Source organism: Vipera berus (assembly GCF_964194415.1).
Source record: "Vipera berus genome assembly, chromosome: 1".
NCBI lineage: Eukaryota > Metazoa > Chordata > Lepidosauria > Squamata > Viperidae > Vipera > Vipera berus.
In genome coordinates, this window is record NC_138202.1 from 280,295,614 (window position 1) to 280,314,361 (window position 18,748).

Here is an 18,748-nt window from a genome sequence, read left to right on the forward strand (position 1 = left end):
AGATAGTGGGGTTGCAGAATTGCATAACAACTTAGTCCCTGGTAACCAACAACAGCAATTTAGTCAGTACGATTGGGAAATACCCCTGCAGAGTAGGCCAGGATCAGATGATCTTCAAACACAAACAAATCCACAAAACAGCAATAGGGAAGCATCAGAGCCAGTTAACCAAGAGCCCAGGTCCAACAGAGACAATCAGCTTAGCAGACAATCTGGTAAGGGTGTCCATAGCAGCCAGGGCAATAGATACCCTTCTAGAATCCATAGGCCACCTAAATACTTGAAGGATTTTGTTCATAAATAACAACAACTGGGGGGTAAGGGGTGTTGTGTATGTAAATAGTTGCAAACTAGGGAATTTGCAGACTGCACCGTAGCTAGGTTTGAGCGGGAGATTCAGGTGCAATCATTGGCTGAGAACAGCAAGAAGCGGGAGAATAAACGCCTCTAATTGGTTACAGTTCAAACAGTTCCACTATAAAAGGTTGCAACACTTAACACTTGACAGTTGTGTATTCAATAAACTCGTTCATTGCAAAAACCACTCTGAGTCCTCGTCTATCAGAACCAAACAAAGTCCTTTCATGCAATTTTACAACCGTAAGAGGCAAAAAAGGAATTATGATTACCATCATGGGTCTACTTTTTCAAGGATCCAAGACCTAGAATGTTGTTTGATGAAGAAATACAGGACAGAATCTTTGATACTTGATGCTCATCCCACAGCATAACTTCCATTTGCAAGATCTGAAAGAAATGCATTTCTGTGTATAAATAGGAGACTCAGCAGGCTAGACTGGAATTAATTAAACTAGGCATACCACAATCCAAGAATTTCTGATAAGTTGTTTTATTACAGAAAAGCAAAGAAAGCATGGTGAGTGAATTCAAGGAATGCTGTGTATCAAAAGCAAGTCCTTTATGTAGTGAAATCAAAGTTCAATTGATTTTTGTGCATCTTTTCCCCTAGCCACCCTACTGTATGCAATGAGCTGGAAGTTCTCTCTTTCAGGGAGGAGGCCTGGTTTTTAATCTGTCTTTTGTTTGGCCAATATCCAATTGTTCTCCTTCTATGCAAGAAATAACCCTCACACCTAATTACTTTATTATTAGGATAAAGATGTCAGTAAAATAGATTTTACCCTCCTTGGGGATTGAATGTGTAACATTTAAATATGTACTTATGGGGCTCGAGCTGAGTAATCAGAATAGTGTGTAAAAGGGACAGATGTATCAGAAGTTTATTAGATTAAAAGAGGAGAAGGACTTTGTGGCTCAGTCAGTCAGCGAGAGGCCTACAGGTCACAGGTTTGGTGTTTTAAATAAAGGTTGAAGGCCTGCTTCAGCCATATTATTTCCATATGTCAACAGCTTATTTGATTCTAACACTGGTTTTCTGGTAGCTTCAGAAAACCTTAGAATCCTAGCAATAAATATATCAATACAAGAAAACCGATTCTGAAACATCCTCAAGTATGATTTATACCTCTAATCCTTCCCCTTCAGCCTGGGCTAGGACTCTAAATCACAAGGACTCACGACTATAACATTTTCCCTAACATCCCTGTGCAAAAACATTTTTATATCTAACTTATTGACTATTCAGTTATCGTTTGTGCAGTACTATATTGATAAATATAGCAATCCAAGTACATTTTTTTTTAAATTACAGAAAGGCACATTAAATGCTTTGGTCTTGATCATTACTTTATGTTGTAGTGTCATAAGATCATTTCCTCGTTTATGTCAGTATATTTGCCTATTATTTTTTTGCAGTAATCCATCTACTGTAACACTTCAAAAGTTGCACTAACTTTAATGAGTAGATTTTTTAAAGCAGCACATGAAAGCTTGAAACAAGTGGTCTGTTTTAAGTGACAGCAAAGAGGAGCTTCATTTGCATAAGATCCAAAGTGCCTCATCCAAATCATTTTTGAAGGGTGCATAGCTCTTATAAAACCTACACTTCACAGGTAGTAGAAGAGCGAATGAAAAGACATATGACTGCATTTCTAAGAAAAGAATCCTTCATTGTGTTGAAGCTTAAATTCTGTCAAGAATTTTATGATGTGTCAATGTCATATTTTTAAGAGTGAGCAGTTAAAAAGAATATTAGGTGCTCACATTAAATGTTCATTGAGTGAAAGATGTGAACTGCAATCATCTGATAGGGAGAAAATGTCAAGGCTTTGTTTGACAATAGAAGCTATTTCACTGTGGAGTCTAGCAACAGACACTTTCTCTTTTATGTAGTTGAAGTTTGTAGAGGAAATGAACACATGTAAGAATCTCCTTAACTTCCTTTCTAACTTTTATGTGCACCAAACTCAAATGTTTCTGGCCTTAATTGCTAGATTTGACAGAGCGTTAGCTTGGCTGAGATATGTGTCCACCCACTGATCACCAGAGCTAATTTGTCTGATCTGGCTGGCTAGATGAGTGTTCCCTTTCTCCTTCACCATTCCATGCGTGTCTTTCTCAGAGCTGTACACTCTGTAGAAGAGGATGAGCATCTCACATAGACGTTTACCAGTCTTCGGGCTGTGAGCCTATACTTGGTCTTCAAGAAGGAGCCATGAATCCTGGAGGACCCCAGATTGTGAGACTACCCTTTCTGGGGAGCATATCTTCATCACGGACAAAGATGCTACAGCGCTGAAATTATTTGGGCTCTGAATTAATACCCTGTTGATCTTTTGGGGTTGAGTCTGAATCCTCTTTTCTCCATCCAACCCTAATAGCCTCCAGAAATGGGACATGATTTTCACTGTATCTCCCAGTAGGCCAGGTTGAAGATATACTATATAGTTGGTATCATCAGCATTTTGTAGATATTTGACATCAAATTAGTGGATTATCTCCCCCTGGTGACTTTAGATAGATATTTAACAAGATGGGGAGAGAACTGTACCCTGAAGTTCTACATAATAAATTATCCAGAATCCAGCCTCTCACAACTTTCATTCACCTCATAACCACCCTCTGGACCTGCTGTCGTGTTTGTAGTTTATATAATGATACTACTAAATAGTGGTGCATGGTACTTAGAAGTTCTAAAAAATGATTCAGTATATGACACAGAATTAAAATAAATACTTGCATTTATTTAATCACTAAATTGTTATATTTGGATATATTTTATTTTGACCTGTGCTTGGTGGGACATGTGCAAATTAGGATAACCTGTCTCATTTTCAGTCAGAAACATTAGCAAACAGACACTTACTTAACTTTGAGACAGTCTCATCACCATCTGGTGCAAGCAAATATTCCATCCCCTGTTTGGTTTTATTTTTTGGCAGGATTAAACAAAGCATTCCAAATGCAAGATAGATAGACTTGTCTTTGCCAAACTCTAGTGAGATGAGACCATTGGAAACCGGTATGAATATGGTAGTTCAGAGCCTATATAGGCTGGTCAAACATCTCTATGGAATGGAACTTTGATGCAGTTCTAACCAGCGGAAAGCTGCATATTTTCTGGCATTGTAGTTCTGCCCAATGTGAGTGCTTTATGGCTCCCTGGCCTTACAGAAGGGGCCTAACATCTTTATTTCATTGTTTCATTGTTTTCCTACTGGATTTTGAAAATATTATTGAATATTTTGATGTCTTAAGTTATGCTAAGACATAATTTAAGGCATTGAAATATATGTGATGGCTCAGCAGTTAAGACAATGGGCTTGTTGGTTGGAAAACTGACAGCCCAGGTTCGAGACCCAAGCATCGCACGGCGGGGTGAGTGCCTGTCTTCACCTGGCTCCTGCCCACCTAGCAGTTCGAAAGCATGCACATGCAAATAGATAAATAGATACCACTTCAGCAGGGAGGAAACAGTGCTCCATGATGTCATGCTAGCTACATAATCATGGAAATGTCTTCGGACAGCACAAGAACACAAGAACCAGAATCACTACAATATCTCCAACTCCCCACCCACAAAGGCAGGGTAGAAAGTTATTGTGGTTGACAGTATCAATAGCTGGTAAGTGATCTTAGAAGAGAAAGTAACTATGCAGGTTGTTGGATCCAAATATGGCTTCTTGAGATATAGGTGAACCAATGTCTCTTTAAGGACTTCTGGTAGTTTCCCTTTTCTCAAAGATGAATTGCCCTATGATGTAAAATCAATCTCCTCCTTGGCTGTTTAGGAACAGGAACAGGGACAGGAATCTAGTTCACAATTGGCACAGTTAAGATTGTAGACATGTTTGTCCACTTCCTTGAGATTCACTGGCTGAAAATCCTCCAAATAACACCATATGATATAACTTCTGTCATCTCAATAGATTCTTCCAACTAACCTTCTAACCTGGATAAGACATGAACAATTCTATCCACAAAATGCTTGGCCAAACTATCACAATTTACAGTGACTGAATCTTCTGGCCTGTCTCCCAGTGGCAGGGGGAGGTCAAGACTCTTTAAACCAGGGCTTTTCAACCTGTGACACACAATACCACATGTGATACTTTGCCACATGGCAGGTGGTACCTGATTGCTAGCCAAACATAGCAGGGGAGGGGAATGAGCCTTAGTGAGCCAAGCCTGAGAGAGAGGGAGAGGGAGAAGCAGCTGCAGCTGCAGGACTGTCTGGGCTCAGCAGAAGCCCCAGGAACCGGCAGGGCTCCAGCTGATTGGCTCCAGCTGATTGGTGCTTCCAGAAACAGCTGGAGCTGGAGGTGAACTGAAGAAAAAGGGGGGAAAGAGAGGAGAGGCTATAAAAGAATGTGGTTTGGGTGGGGGAAGGGGAAAAAAGACAACAGGAAAGGTTTAATCCCTTTAAACAAATGTAATTAGTTTTACCCCCTTTAATTGAGTCTGTCTGTGGCTTTTAGAAAGTTTTCTTTGAAGGTAAACTGGCTTAATTTAAAGCTAAAGCTTTTCACAATTGCTGGCGCCTTTCTGTCTAGATTGCAACATTGTGACACGTGACATGCCTGAGGCAGCCATGAGGGCTGAGGAATTCTGGGAGTTGAAGTGCACAAGTCTTAAAAGTGCCAGGTTTGAAGACCCCTGAGCTAGCTGGTAGTGGTGCATATTAATAAACATGGATAAATTCATCATACATTTGTCAGTGCAAAGGGAAAGTGATTCAGCAAAGGAACAGCAAACCGTAGAAATTAAAACTGGTACTTTTTAAAACTTTTTTTCTACAGTTTATAATATTTTATTACATTATAGAATAAAATACAAAAGCAAATAATAGGACACAGTGGGGAGGAAAAAGGGCGAAAAAGTGAGGGGGAGAAGGGAAAAAGAACATACTTCCTTCTGTTGCAGTAGAAGGAAGCATTAACATTGAACCTCAACATTTTACTGTTCCATAATATTATAAACTAGCCATTTCTATAACAACAAATGAATCTAATCGATAAAACCCAAAATCCCCCCTTTTTTTAAGTCATCAAATTTTTGACACCTTGCTAAGCATTGGTGGTACTCAAATATTGTCATGTCCCAAAAGTGGTACAATCTGTGAAAAGGTTGAAAAGCTCTTCTTTAAACAGCTGGTATTCCACAGAGTAATAAGGTCGAAGAAATAATTTCCTGTGAAATAAAAGATATATGGGGGGGGGGAGAGGGGATAATTTTCTAACTGATCATTTAGGCAAAAGGTGATTAGAAACTGGTTGGGGTACACAGTGGAGAAATAGATGCTGTGCTGAAAACCAGGTGGGAAATCCTTCCCTAGTGCCCAGTGGTTATTCTAATATTGGTAGCAATATTTGGATGTTCCAGCTTTTTAGATGCAAACAGGTCCTTGCATAACTTTCCAATTCCATTAATTAGAGTTAATCCTACCATATCGTAAGCAGGCAGAAGAAGCATGCCAAGGAAAGTGATTTTAAAAATAATGAAAGAGATATTTTTTTTTAAAAAAATCTATTTTAATGCTAGACTAGGCCGGGGTACAACCAGAGGTAAAGTTTTCTGCTGAACAGCTTAAATCACCAGCAGCACCTTTGCTAATGGTGGCAAGGGAATTACTGTAATTGCTTTCACTTAAACAACAGAATATCTTGGCATGGCTAGATTCCCTTAAACTGCTTTAAACGTATATCTAGAAACTATTTTTAAACTCTTTTTTTTTACCAGAGATTTTGTAAATGTTATCTAGAGTGAATAAAATATTTTTCCCACTCACCCCTGCGGTAACTGAAAAATACTGTAACTTTTAGATTTAAAGTTCATACTGAAAATGGTTTCGCTCCAATTATATTCATAGTAATGTTTTCATTTCATGTAAATGTTTCCCTTGCTTTGAAATGTATAAACATATTTGTGACTGTAAAATAATTTGTCCTAGAAACTTTAATTTACAATTCTCAATGGAATGGTGCCCTTCAGAATCTTCAATGATATTACTGATGTAATATGGACTTTGTGATAACCTAATAAATCCTACATTGTGGCAGGCAGGAAATAGAATTAAATTTAGAAATGAGAACAAGTATAAGATGAGAGAGTAGGAAGAGAACAAGGAGGAAAAAGGGAATAAATAGTTTTTGTTCCTTCATCTTAATCCCCAAAAAAGGGCAGGCAGTGAAAATGGTCTATTTTAGCAATAATGTTTACATGAAGGAGTTCTAGCCTTCCTTTAATTTGCTATGACCTGCGTATGTCTTCCTGCAGTAGCCACACAATATTTGAAAATGACATGGCTGCATCAGTGAGTTTCAGGGGAGTGTATATATATATATATATATATATATATATATATATATATATATATATATATATATATATATATATATATATATATATATATATATATATATATATATATATATATATATATATATATATATATATATATATATATATATATATATATATATATATATATATATATATATATATATATATATATAATCCCATTTATATCCCGCCCTTCTCCGAAGACTCAGGGAGGCTTACAATCTAAGCACAAATCAATGTGCTTAGCAATAGCCTTCATTCTATGTATATGCCTGCTTATTAGGGCTTTCGGGGGGCCCCCAAGCGGCATTATTACAAAGTCAGCTTATTGCCCCCAACAGTCTGGGTCCTCATTTTACCTACCTCGGAAGGATGGAAGGCTGAGTCAACCTGGTGGGATGCGAACCTGCACTAATTGCGGGCAGCTGGTGTTACTTAAGGAGGCATTAGCCCACTGCTCCACCAAGGCTCAATCTTATGAGTTTTGCAGCATCTCTCCTGAAGTATATTTTTTTTTTATTGAAAAGTTTTAAAATACAGTTTTCCTTTAAAAAACCCTCCTTCCCCCTCCCTGCTCCCCCCCCTACCTCCCCCCAACCTCCCTCCCTCGAAAAAGATTGGTGTCTATCAGAATAAAAAGTATAATCCTTCTCCTGCAAATGCCTCTCACGCCAAATATCTCGCAGTTCCAGGTCATCCTTCATTTCAAAAAAAAGATTTAGGCAGTCTAGCATGACTTGGAATGCGCTTAAAAGCTCCAGCCTTGTCCAACTGTACATCCAAAACACCATTCCAATCTCCCATAAAAATAAAAGATTTATAATCCAACTGGGTAAGCTTTGTGTGGAGTAAGCTAAAAAAATCAGCTTGTTGTTGGTTAGGTGCATATAATCCAACTAGAAGCGTCTTTTTACCTTCTAACAACAGCTCAATCATAACATATCTTCCATGCTTATCTGCTTCAATTAAGTCTGCTGTTAAGGCACTTTTAACATAAACAACCACTCCATTTTTCTTATTCTCTGCAGAGGCAACAAATTGCGTACCCAGTCTCGAGTTCAATAAATGCTTTTGATCCAAAACTCTAATATGCGTTTCTTGCAAACATATAACATCTATCTTAAATTGTTTTAAATATTGAAAAACTTTCTTCCTCTTCTGCGGTGAATTTAGTCCATTAACATTCCAGGTTAGGAATTTAGTTGCCATGCATATCCTCCCAAAGCTCTTGGAGCACAGCTTTGATAGGGCTAATTTCTTTAGGCCGTGCTCCTCCCACAGCTTGCGTACGTTGTGAAGAATCTGAAGACTTTTGCTGATCTTGTTCTTTTATTTTCTTTGCTCGTTTTAAAGCAGCACGCGTTACTCTTTGCTCTCTAGGATCATCCAAAGAAGTTGTAGCTTGATCTGCTCCAGGACCACTTTCCTCTGTTTCATCCTCTTGATGTTCTCCTTCTCCCGTTTCCTTTCCAGCTTCCAGAAGTGTTGATGGGGTTGCTTTTAAGACATTATTGTAGAAATCACGCGCTTGCTTCACAGTAATCAGCCGATACCTTTTGCCTTCATGCATCACCATCAGCCCATCTGGAATCTCCCATCTGAACCTTATATCTCTTTGCTTAAGCTCATGCACGAGAAATGTATAGTCCTTCCTTCCCCTTAAAATCCTTGGAGGAATTTCTTTTAAAACCAAAACTTCTTGTTCAGCAATCACCACTTTAGCATCATAGGCAGCTTGTATAACTTGATCTCTAATCTCTCTTTTTGCAAAATAAACCACCACATCTCTAGGCAACTTTCTCTGTCTGGCAATCCATGAATTCACCCGAAACACTTTATCCATAACTACTCTTATTTCAGATGCTGGCTGGTTTAATACCACTTCAAGAGCCTCAGAGATCAGCTGTTTCAAATCCTCTTTAATATTCTCTTTTAACCCTCTGATTCTAACAGCAAACTGCATCTGGTAATATTGGGCTAGGCTTAACTCCCTTTCCATTTTGTCTCTTGCATTTTCATTCTCCCGTGCTTTTACTTCTAATATAGCGTTCCTTTGAGCCAGATCATCCATTTTTTCATCTAATTCTTCCACACATCCCGCCACTTTATGCACTGAAGACAAAATGTCTACCTTCATCACGATGAACTTCTGTTCCATCCTCTCTTCCATTCTCTCCTCCAATTTCTCCAATTTCTCCTCCATCTGTGCAAATTTATCACCCATTGATTGATTGATTGATTCCAAAAGTTTATCCAGAGCATCTCGTAAGTCCTTCGGTGTCAGCACTTCAGGAGGGTGCAACGCCTGTAGTGATGATTGTTGCACCGGCGAGGATCCACCGCTCCGAAGAGTTTTAGGGGGAGGTTTCGCCGCCATCTTTTAGTCCTCAATTATGACGCACTTTCACTTAAAGTTTAAAAAGTCCAAAAAGCTAGAAAGTATAGTAAAATAATCCTCTTCACCTTTCCCTCTTGTACCGCTCTGCCTGCTCCTTTAAATCATAGTTCTTTCTTCAGGCAGGGATGGTTCGCAGACGCCTGGCTCTGCTCCAAGAAGTTCGGAGCAGAGACGCCGGCCAGCTGGGAGCAACCCAGGCTTCGGGGGAGTTCAATCCTCCAGCCGCCCAAGCTCCACGCTCAGGCGGCCTCGGAGAACTCTACCCCTACCTGGGGCCTCACCCCCTCCTCTTCTCCCGAGGAGGGGGCTTCAATTTCGCCCGAACAGCTGATCGGCGCTGTTTCGGGCGAAAAAACAAACAGCTGAGCCGCGGGCAGCCAGGAGAGGCTGTTTTCGGCGCCGCGCCGCCACCTGAAGTATATTGTATTACCCTATTTTACATATGAATATCATGCCCTCATCTGTTATATTCTTTCTAATATAGAAAAGCGTGGTTGTCTTTGAGTCAGTCCCAACTCTTGATGAGTCCCTGTGGTTACCCCAAATGTTATATATTCTTTCTTTGAAGAGCTGCTTGGGCTAAGATTAATTCTGTTCAACAGGCCTGCATGAGTGCATGTTTACAAGTTTAAATCAGCTAAAACCTGTCCTTTGTTTTCTTTCATGAGCAAGAAAAGTACTGCTTCTTTTGGCAGTCATTAAATGGTATCATTTTTCATTCAGAGCTATATAATATTAACAGTATTGACAATATTACTTGTAATATATATCACTGTAGTTCCATTGTTATTTATTTATTTATTTTATTTATTTATTAAATTTTTATACCGCCCTTCTCCCGAGGGACTCAGGGCGGTGTACAGGGCAATAAATATTAAAAAAACAAAATATAAAAGTTAAAACAATTAAATATCATGCCCAATATATACAATAATTAAAACCATATTTAAACCCCAACCCCAAACCCATCAAACCAGGCCAGATTGCTCAAATAAATAAGTTTTTAGATCCCGCCGGAAGGAGCGAAGGTCAGGGGCCATCCGGAGCTCAACCGGCAAGCGGTTCCATAGGTCTGGCGCACCCACAGAGAACGCTCTCCCCCTGGGGGCCACCAGTCGACATTCTTTGATCGGAGGCACCCTGAGGAGGCCCTCTCTGTGGGAGCGCACTGGACGGAGGGAAGTTGATGCCGGCCGCAGGTGTTGCCGTAGGTAATCCGGACCCATGCCATGTAGGGCTTTGTAAGTCATTACCAACACCTTGAATCTCACCCGGAGGGCAACCGGCAGCCAATGCAGCTCGCGGAGCAGAGGTGTAACATGGGAGTATCGGGAGACTCCCAACACAACTCGCGCGGCTGCATTCTGCACCAGTTGGAGTCTCCGAGTGGTCTTCAAGGGCAGCCCCATGTAGAGAGCATTACAGTAGTCTAAACGAGAGGTCACGAGCGCATGAGTGACTGTACGCAAGGCATCCCGGTCCAGATAGGGCTGCAACTGGCGCACCAGGCAAACCTGGGCAAAGGCCCCCCTAGTCACTGCTCCAATATGATCATCTAAAGAGAGCTGTGAGTCTAGGAGGACCCCCAAGTTGCGCGCCCTATCTACGGGGGGCAATAGCTCACCCCCCATGGCAAGAGATGGAATAATTTGAATTTCCCGGGATGCCGGCACGAACAGCCACTCAGTCTTGTCAGGGTTGAGCCGAAGCCTGTTCCTCCCCATCCAGACCCGGACCGCCTCCAGGCAATGGGACATCACATCGAGGGCATCACTGGGGTGGTTTGGGGTCGAAATAAAAAGCTGAGTATCATCAGCATGCTGATGATACTCAACTCCAAAACCACGAATGATCTCACCCAGCGGTTTCATATAGATGTTAAACAGGAGAGGTGAGAGGACCGATCCCTGAGGGACTCCACAAATGAGAGGCCTCAAGGTCGACCTCTGCCCTCCTGCCAACACCGATTTATTAAGGAAAGCACCAATAAAATTTCATTCAGTTCATTTTCTGTAACTTTTTTTTGGTATAGAATGACCTGTGTGCTGTTTAATTACTTAGACTTGTAAGTATTTATCCATTTCTGGAATTATCACAATTACACATGACCAATTGTATATCACTGTAATTCGATCAGAGAGAACAGATTATCTCAGGCTATAATCCAGTAACCATATACGTGGAATTTTATATTCATTGGGCTTATTTTGAATAGACACATACAAATCAAGTCAGTGGGAAGCAACTCTTATTTTTTCCCCTCATAACATGAAACCTCAAATGTTTTTATTTGTTTTTGTTTTGCATGCTTTGCATCATAACATTCCTACAGTCGAGTGCAAATTAATTTTAGAATAAATCTATCTGAACCAATTGTACAGAGTGAATAATGATTAGATTCATGGTTTAGGAAATGCAGTTTTACTAAATAATAATTTTTTGAAAAAAATATGACTAATAAAATTATGCTTTCTAAAGACACATCACTTTTTGTTTGATTTTTGTATGAACTGCACATTAATCTTTCATGTTGTTCCATTCTATGTGTAATTAATCAAAGGAGATTGATCTTGAAAAGACAGTTAACTGTTATACAATTAAAGGATTCCAGATGGAGAAAAAGAAAATAATTGACTATAATAGTAAAGCCAGCAAAAGCAAATGAAATGTTGATTCATGAACAGAAACTTCTACAAATATGAATAGTCTGAACAGTTTGTTAAATTTGGCCTCAGGCGGTTCATTGATAGAAGCTCGGTACTTACACATCAGACGGTCAGACTGAACAGCCTTTTCAGGGCTTAAAGAATGCTATGAAAGAATAGGCAGTATTAAATTCTGAAATGTGATTGATTGCTCCCTTTGTGGCAAGCACTCTGCTAAGCATTTTCCTGGTGGCATAAACTATTTGAAATATTCAGGGGGGAAAGACAGAAATAAAGTTACACTGAAAATAAATGTTAGGTAGGGTAACATTGGATAAGAAATCTATAATTATCCATGCGCTCTCATGAAAATGTTGAGCATACCAAATATTTTGCTATCAGTAGCCATCTGCTGCTGATATACTCAAATTATAACAGGATTGGAAGCGTACCATTGCTTCACTGATGATGGAATGGAGACTGTGTCAATGTGGATTTAACCTGAGAAGGGAGGGAAAGCCCAAGCTCACACTGAACAAGGAAATACTGTACACAGAAGCTGCTGGAGAAAGTCAGAGTGCTCAGCGCAGTCCCTCTTGGTGATTTGAATATTAGCTTTATTAGCTAATATTAGCCGCTGTTACTCTGAAAACGTCAGACAGGGTTTGCTATTTTTTTCCCGTCAGACATTTATTATTATTTATTTATTATTAAATTTTTATACCGCCCTTCTCCCGAAGGACTCAGGGCGGTGTACAGGGCAATAAATATCAAAATGTAAATACAAAAGTTAAAAAAAGAGTTAAAAAGAATTAAATAATTATGCCCAATATAATACAATAATAAAAGTGTATTAAAACTAAATCCAACCCCAAACCCATCAGACCAGGCCAGATTGTTCAAATAAATAAGTTTTTAAATCGCGCCGGAAGGAGCGAAGGTCGGGAGCCATCCGGAGCTCAACCGGCAAGCGGTTCCACAGGTCTGGCGTGCCCACAGAGAACGCTCTCCCCCTTGGGGCCACCAATCGACATTCTCTGATCGGAGGCACCCTGAGGAGGCCCACTCTGTGGGAGCGCACTGGACGGAGGGAAGTTGATGCCGGCAGCAGGTGCTGCCGTAGGTGCTGCCGTAGGTGCTCCTCTTTTGCTGTAATGCTTTTAAAATATTAAAATTATTCCCTTTGGTTAACCTATGAGTACGGATATTACTTACAAGTGTAGATGATAAATGCAGTCCCTATCCTGACATGTATGTGTTCTGTTAGTTTTAGATAAGAAATTTGCTAGGTAAGAAATTTGTATCTAAAATAAAACATAGCAGACTTACTTGGTCTACTAACCAAGCAATATATTACAGAAATTGTAATGGTCACGGATTGGTCAGAAAAAGCAGGAAGGTCTATGGTAGCTGTGTAAGAGCAGTTCAAGTCTAAATCTTTCAGATTTGTTGAAACTGTTGCATCAGAAAACATTTATTCATCCAAAACTGTTTGTTGCCCCTGCGTAGGTCTTCCATGTCTCATACCAGTTCTTCCCCTTCCCTTCTGTTTCTAAAGGTAGCTGTATCATCCATACAAAGCAGCTCATCTGCTTATATGAGGTAACACTTGAAAATCAATCCATTAGATTTAATTGTACAGTAGAAATAAGAACTAAATGGGTTTCTGCTTGTTCTTTGCATTCATTTCACTTCTGTCATTTGTGTGAGATTTTCAGAGATTCTGGAAGAGTCACTAATTTCCAATAGATCTAATTTGCATTAAATGGAATAGCATTATAATTTATATTTTCCCATTGTGATGATTCACAGAAGAATCAAGTCACGCTCCTCTTTCTTAGCTGTGACTTTCTGCAAAGTGAACAGCTTAACTATAAACTGCTCTGCTTATGCTTCACAACGTGCTTGGAAGTGTCAGCCATAATCCCGAACAATTTTTCAGACACCAAGAGTAGATGCATATAAATATATATTTTTTTGCTTTGCACAACAAACTGCTATACTCTCTTGCAAATTCATTCTAAAAGCCTTTTTGCATTTTAAATACAATTTGTCATGTGGCCTGGGAGACCAGTATTTAAAAATCTCAAGCCCCAGCACACTTGAGATAATCATTGTTTTTTGCAGCTTTTGTCTGAAGTCCAGTTAACTTAATCGTTGTGTACATGTTTATACCCTCATGCAAGAATATGTTGGTGGGATTATTACTGTATTAACATGCGTAAGCCAGGACTTCCTACTTAATGAAACATAAGAAATATACTTATGCCCAACTTGATTTCTGTGAGGATGCTTTCCATTTCTAATCATGTTTATTTTCTGGTAAGTACTGGCAGATTCAGTGAGACTTGCTCTGAAATGAATGCACAGAAATTTGTAGTCTTAGCTATCAGTAATTTCAAGTGGGTGATGGTGAATGACCAACCTTTATTAACAATAACTGTGATAAAACAGATTTAAGTTGTCTCCAGACTTCATCATGTATTAAACAGATTAAATGAAATAAAGAGTAATTTATTTCATTAAAGGAAGAAAAGTCAGACTCTGGCACTGGTGTAGTTTTTGGCTGTTTTCTGGTCTCGTTATCAATGTAATCTTTGCACTATAACTGTAGTTTGTTTTAGTCTTACAATACAATAATATAATTGTCTATGTAGAAGCAAAGTCCTCAGTGTTCAGCAATATTTTTTCTTATTCAAGCAAGAAAAGAGATTAACTCATCTTTCCCCAACTTGGTGTCTGTTGGATGTGGTTATATTTGGGGACTGCTAAACTGAAGAAGACCATATCAGTCACAAACTGTTTTTGCTAATGGATTCTAAATCGAAAACAAAACACTGAAACAGTTCTTCAATAGAGGAAATCCTGATGTGTAACCCTATACTGCTCTTCCATATAAACAAGCAATAAATTGCAAGCCCCATAAAACAAGCCCCATAAAATTGGTTGACAGTATGAAAAATTTCCAGACTTATTCCTTATTTTTGATTCCAGTCATAAAATGAATCGGTCCACACTGCGTTGCTAAATCACTATAATTCCATGCAATTTTTTGATTGCAAAATAACTGCTGGAAATCAGATTTTCCTAATTCCTTTTCTCTTTTTTGTCCTTAATGAAAGCTTAATGTTAAAGCCATAGTTATGTCATCCAAAAATAAAACTATACCTTAGTATGTTTGTTCTTGTCCTCCAGCTGTGTCTTCTGCTATTATAAATTATCATCCCCTTATAAGCAAACTAATAGCATACAATACTAAATAAATGTCTTAATTTGATTTTATTACAAGTGTGTGGACCTTATTTTCTTATGATTAGATCCCAGTGGGTTCTTGGTTGAGGGACAAATTCTTTAGCATTCCTTATTTGTGTGAATTCTTTCAAACAGAAAATTTCTCCATTGTACTACGAGAGCTGTACATGATTTAATTTGATGGTATAGTTAAGAGAATGAGACAAAATTGAATATGGTTGAGTTGAAAGCAAATAATTTCCATCCTATATTTTACAAACTTAACTATAGTGATATCTGCCATTTATAAAAAGATCTCTCTTTTTATATTTTAAGTAAGTTACCTTTAGAACAGGGGAAAAAAACATACCGTATTTTCCAGCGTATAAGACGACTGGGCGTATAAGACAACCCCCTACATTTCCTGTTAAATTATAGGGTTTGGGCTATACTCGCCGTATAAGACTACCCCTCTTCCAACGCACACCAAATAAAAATTAAAAAACATCAGATTTGATTTTAATATGGTAATTTTAATTCAAATGCTTATGACATGCAGGTGCTTAGTAGGAAAACTGTCACTTATAAACATAAGGCTGTTTGTCATCAAACATGTAAACATAAAACAGTGCAAGTGGATTAAACTTTAATAATAATAACAATAACAATAATAATAAGTTGGAAGGGACCTTGGAGGACATCTAGTCCAACCCCCTGCTAAGGCAGGAAACCCTATACCATTTCAGACAAATGGCTGTCCAGTCTCTTCTTAAAAACTTCCAGTGTTGGAGCATTCACCACTTCTGGAGGCAGGTTCACCACTTCTGGAGGCAGCCACTGGTTAATTGTTCTAACTGTCAGGAAGTTTCTCCTTACTTCTAGGTTGCTTCTCTCCTTGACTAGTTTCCATCCATTGCTTCTTGTCCTGCTTTCAGGTGCTTTGGAGAATAGCTTGGCTCCCTCTTCTTTGTGGCAGCCCCTGAGATATTGGATTACTGCTATCATGTCACCCCTCACCCTTCTCTTCGTTAAACTACACATACCCAATTCCAGCAACCGTTCCCTATTTTCCTAATTCACTTTTTCACTTTTCCTAATTCACTCTAAAGCTTTCCCTGCTCAGAGCCTTAAGTAACACCAGCTGCCTGCAATTAGTGCAGGTTCGCATCCCACCAGGCTCAAGGTTGACTCAGCCTTCCATCCTTCCAAGGTAGGTAAAATGAGGACCCAGATTGTTGGGCGCAATAAGCTGACTTTGTAATTATGCTGCTTTGGGGTGTGTGTGAAAGCCCTAATAAGCAGGCATATACATAGAATGAAGGCTATTTCTAAGCACATTGATTTGTGCTTTAAATTGTAAGCCACCCTGAGTCTTCGGAGAAGGGCAGGATATAAATGGGATTTAAAAAAACAAAAACAAATGGGAGATCCGCTCCAGGTTTTCCAGCCAGCCCACCCAGTTCCTGAGTCAATTGTGTCCTTAGAGCTAAGCAGCTGCTCTGACTGCTGCCTTCCCCAACTGCCTTTCAAGTTGGGATATATTACAGCTGCTCTTCAACTTTAGAAGGAAAGACGCCCAGACCCCAGCCTGTAAAAAATCACAGACTGCAGCTTCTCCAATTGGTCCCGCTTTCCTTGCGCAAACAAAATGGGAGATCCGCTCCAGGTTTTCCAGCCAGCCCTGTCCCTAAATTTTCAGCACCCGGCATATAAGACGACCCCTGACTTTTGAGAAGATTTTCATGGGTTAAAAAGTTGTCTTATACGCCGGAAAATACGGTAGTTATAATTTTACTATAAAGCATTAAATATCCACAAATCTTAAGCTGTCCAAATTTAAAATCACATCTTTAACATAATGTCCCTGTGAGTGAATGTGGAAAAGCTGAGGAAGGTATGAAAAAGAGAATAGACATAATCAGCAAGTTAGTTGAAAACTTATAAATAGCCACTAAATTCAGTGAAGAGAAACCCAGGAAGAAGCAATTCAAATCATTCAAAGAGTTTGGGCTATATTAACCCACTATAAATGAGTGATACTCAATCATTGGCAACTTTAAGAAGTGGGAACTTCAACTCCCAGGATTCCCCAGCCAGCATTATAAATAAGGTTGGGAAATTGCATCATCATTTCCAAGATTTTGATGTATCCCAGCCATATATTTAAATCTGCGTAGCTCTTGCTTCTTTCATCTAGCCTAGCTGCTATAGGTGGGCCATAACAATTTCCACCACCTATTAAATGAGATAAATATTCCATGGTGAGTGCTGATAACAGTACTTTAAGCTGAAATATGAAGCACCCTGATGTCATAGTCTCAAATAAATCACTGATCTGAACACAAATGTATTTCTTGACATGCGCCAATTTTTGCATAAAGGTTTTTCTTTAACATTATAGGTGAAAGGTCCTCCAGCTGCAGGAGCTTTTAAGGAAAGACCAACGAAGCCCACAGCATTTCGCAAGTTTTATGAACGAGGCGACTTCCCAATTGCCCTTGAGCATGATACAAGAGGAAACAAAATAGCCTGGAAGGTAGGTCAGGGCACAGCTGTGATAGGCAGCTGCACTTATTGAAGTGACAAATGTCATTGCCCAAACTGTTGGCTTATAAGTAAATAAAGTGGAGTAATTTCTTAGCAAATAGAGGACGGTGGGGGAACAAGTCAGAGACCGGTCTCCTGAGTCAGCCATCTACCTTGGCGAACAATGAAATTATATGCCGCAAAAAGGGAGTTGACAGAATTGCTTTGCCTTAGAGAACTGTCTCCTGCTCAATTCATCTCTATTTTTATGAGGACCTGGCAACCCAGCCTATCCCAGGCAGTCCATCAAGTGATGGAAGTGGCTGGATACAGTGAGCAGCAGCAGCAGCAATTTATCTCCCTGCCCTCCCCCCCAATTTCACCTTCCTGCAGGACAGTTCCAAATGGAAGCTTTAATTACCTAAATGGATAGGTCAAGATTGCCTGCTCCCTTGAAATGCAGAGCAGAATACTAACGAAGGCAGATTCTCATTCCAGCGCTTCACTCCCAGGCTGCAGCATATGTCAGACAGCGTAATCGCTGTCATACATGCCCCTGTTAGAGGCTGACCTCCACTGCTGAAACCATTATGGCTCTGACATCTCTGACAAAAGGTTAATTGGCTTCAAAATAAATGTATTGCCTAATGACTTCATTCAAATGCAGCCGTGTTTCTCTCCAAAAGGCTCAGTGATGTTATTTGTAAAACTTGCCAATCTTTGAGGTAACTAGAGCAGGCTTTTAAATTTAATTTGAAAAATGAATGCTGATCTTTAACCTGCTCTTTCTATTTAATTATTTTTGTTATCAAAGAATGAATTTCTCTCTTTGTGCATATTATTTATTGCCTGGGATAAGATTTTTCTTCAAACCGGACAAAGATAGCCTGAGGTTACATCATATACTGGGAATAGTTAAAAAAAAAAGGAAAATAAAAAGAAGCACATAAGCCATTCTTAGAATGTTTGAGTAGCTCATGCTCATTTAATTTAGGTAATTAAAATAAAAAATAAGTGGTTTTTACACATGAAAATAATAATAATGATCTATAATGTGTATTATTAAACAATTTGGCACCCTGTAAATGAACTAAGAAAGATTGCATCAAAACTTAAAGGATGTATTTCACTCATATATACAATGACTTTTGGTGTGATATTTTCTAATCTTATAGAATATTATTACTGATATTTATAGATAAATGTAGACATTATAATATTTATGTAAGGATCTTTGTATTAACTT

General features: G+C 39.1%; 1 protein-coding gene across 1 annotated transcript in view; it reads left to right on the forward strand.

Moving 5' to 3' along the window:
* Window positions 1-18,748, forward strand: part of PACRG (parkin coregulated) — a 277,211-nt gene that overhangs the window by 20,069 nt on the left and 238,394 nt on the right. Inside the window, exon 3 of the mRNA XM_081314796.1 lies at window positions 17,378-17,512. Within this exon, the coding sequence (XP_081170922.1) occupies window positions 17,378-17,512 (135 nt within the window). The remainder of the gene's footprint in view (window positions 1-17,377; window positions 17,513-18,748) is intronic.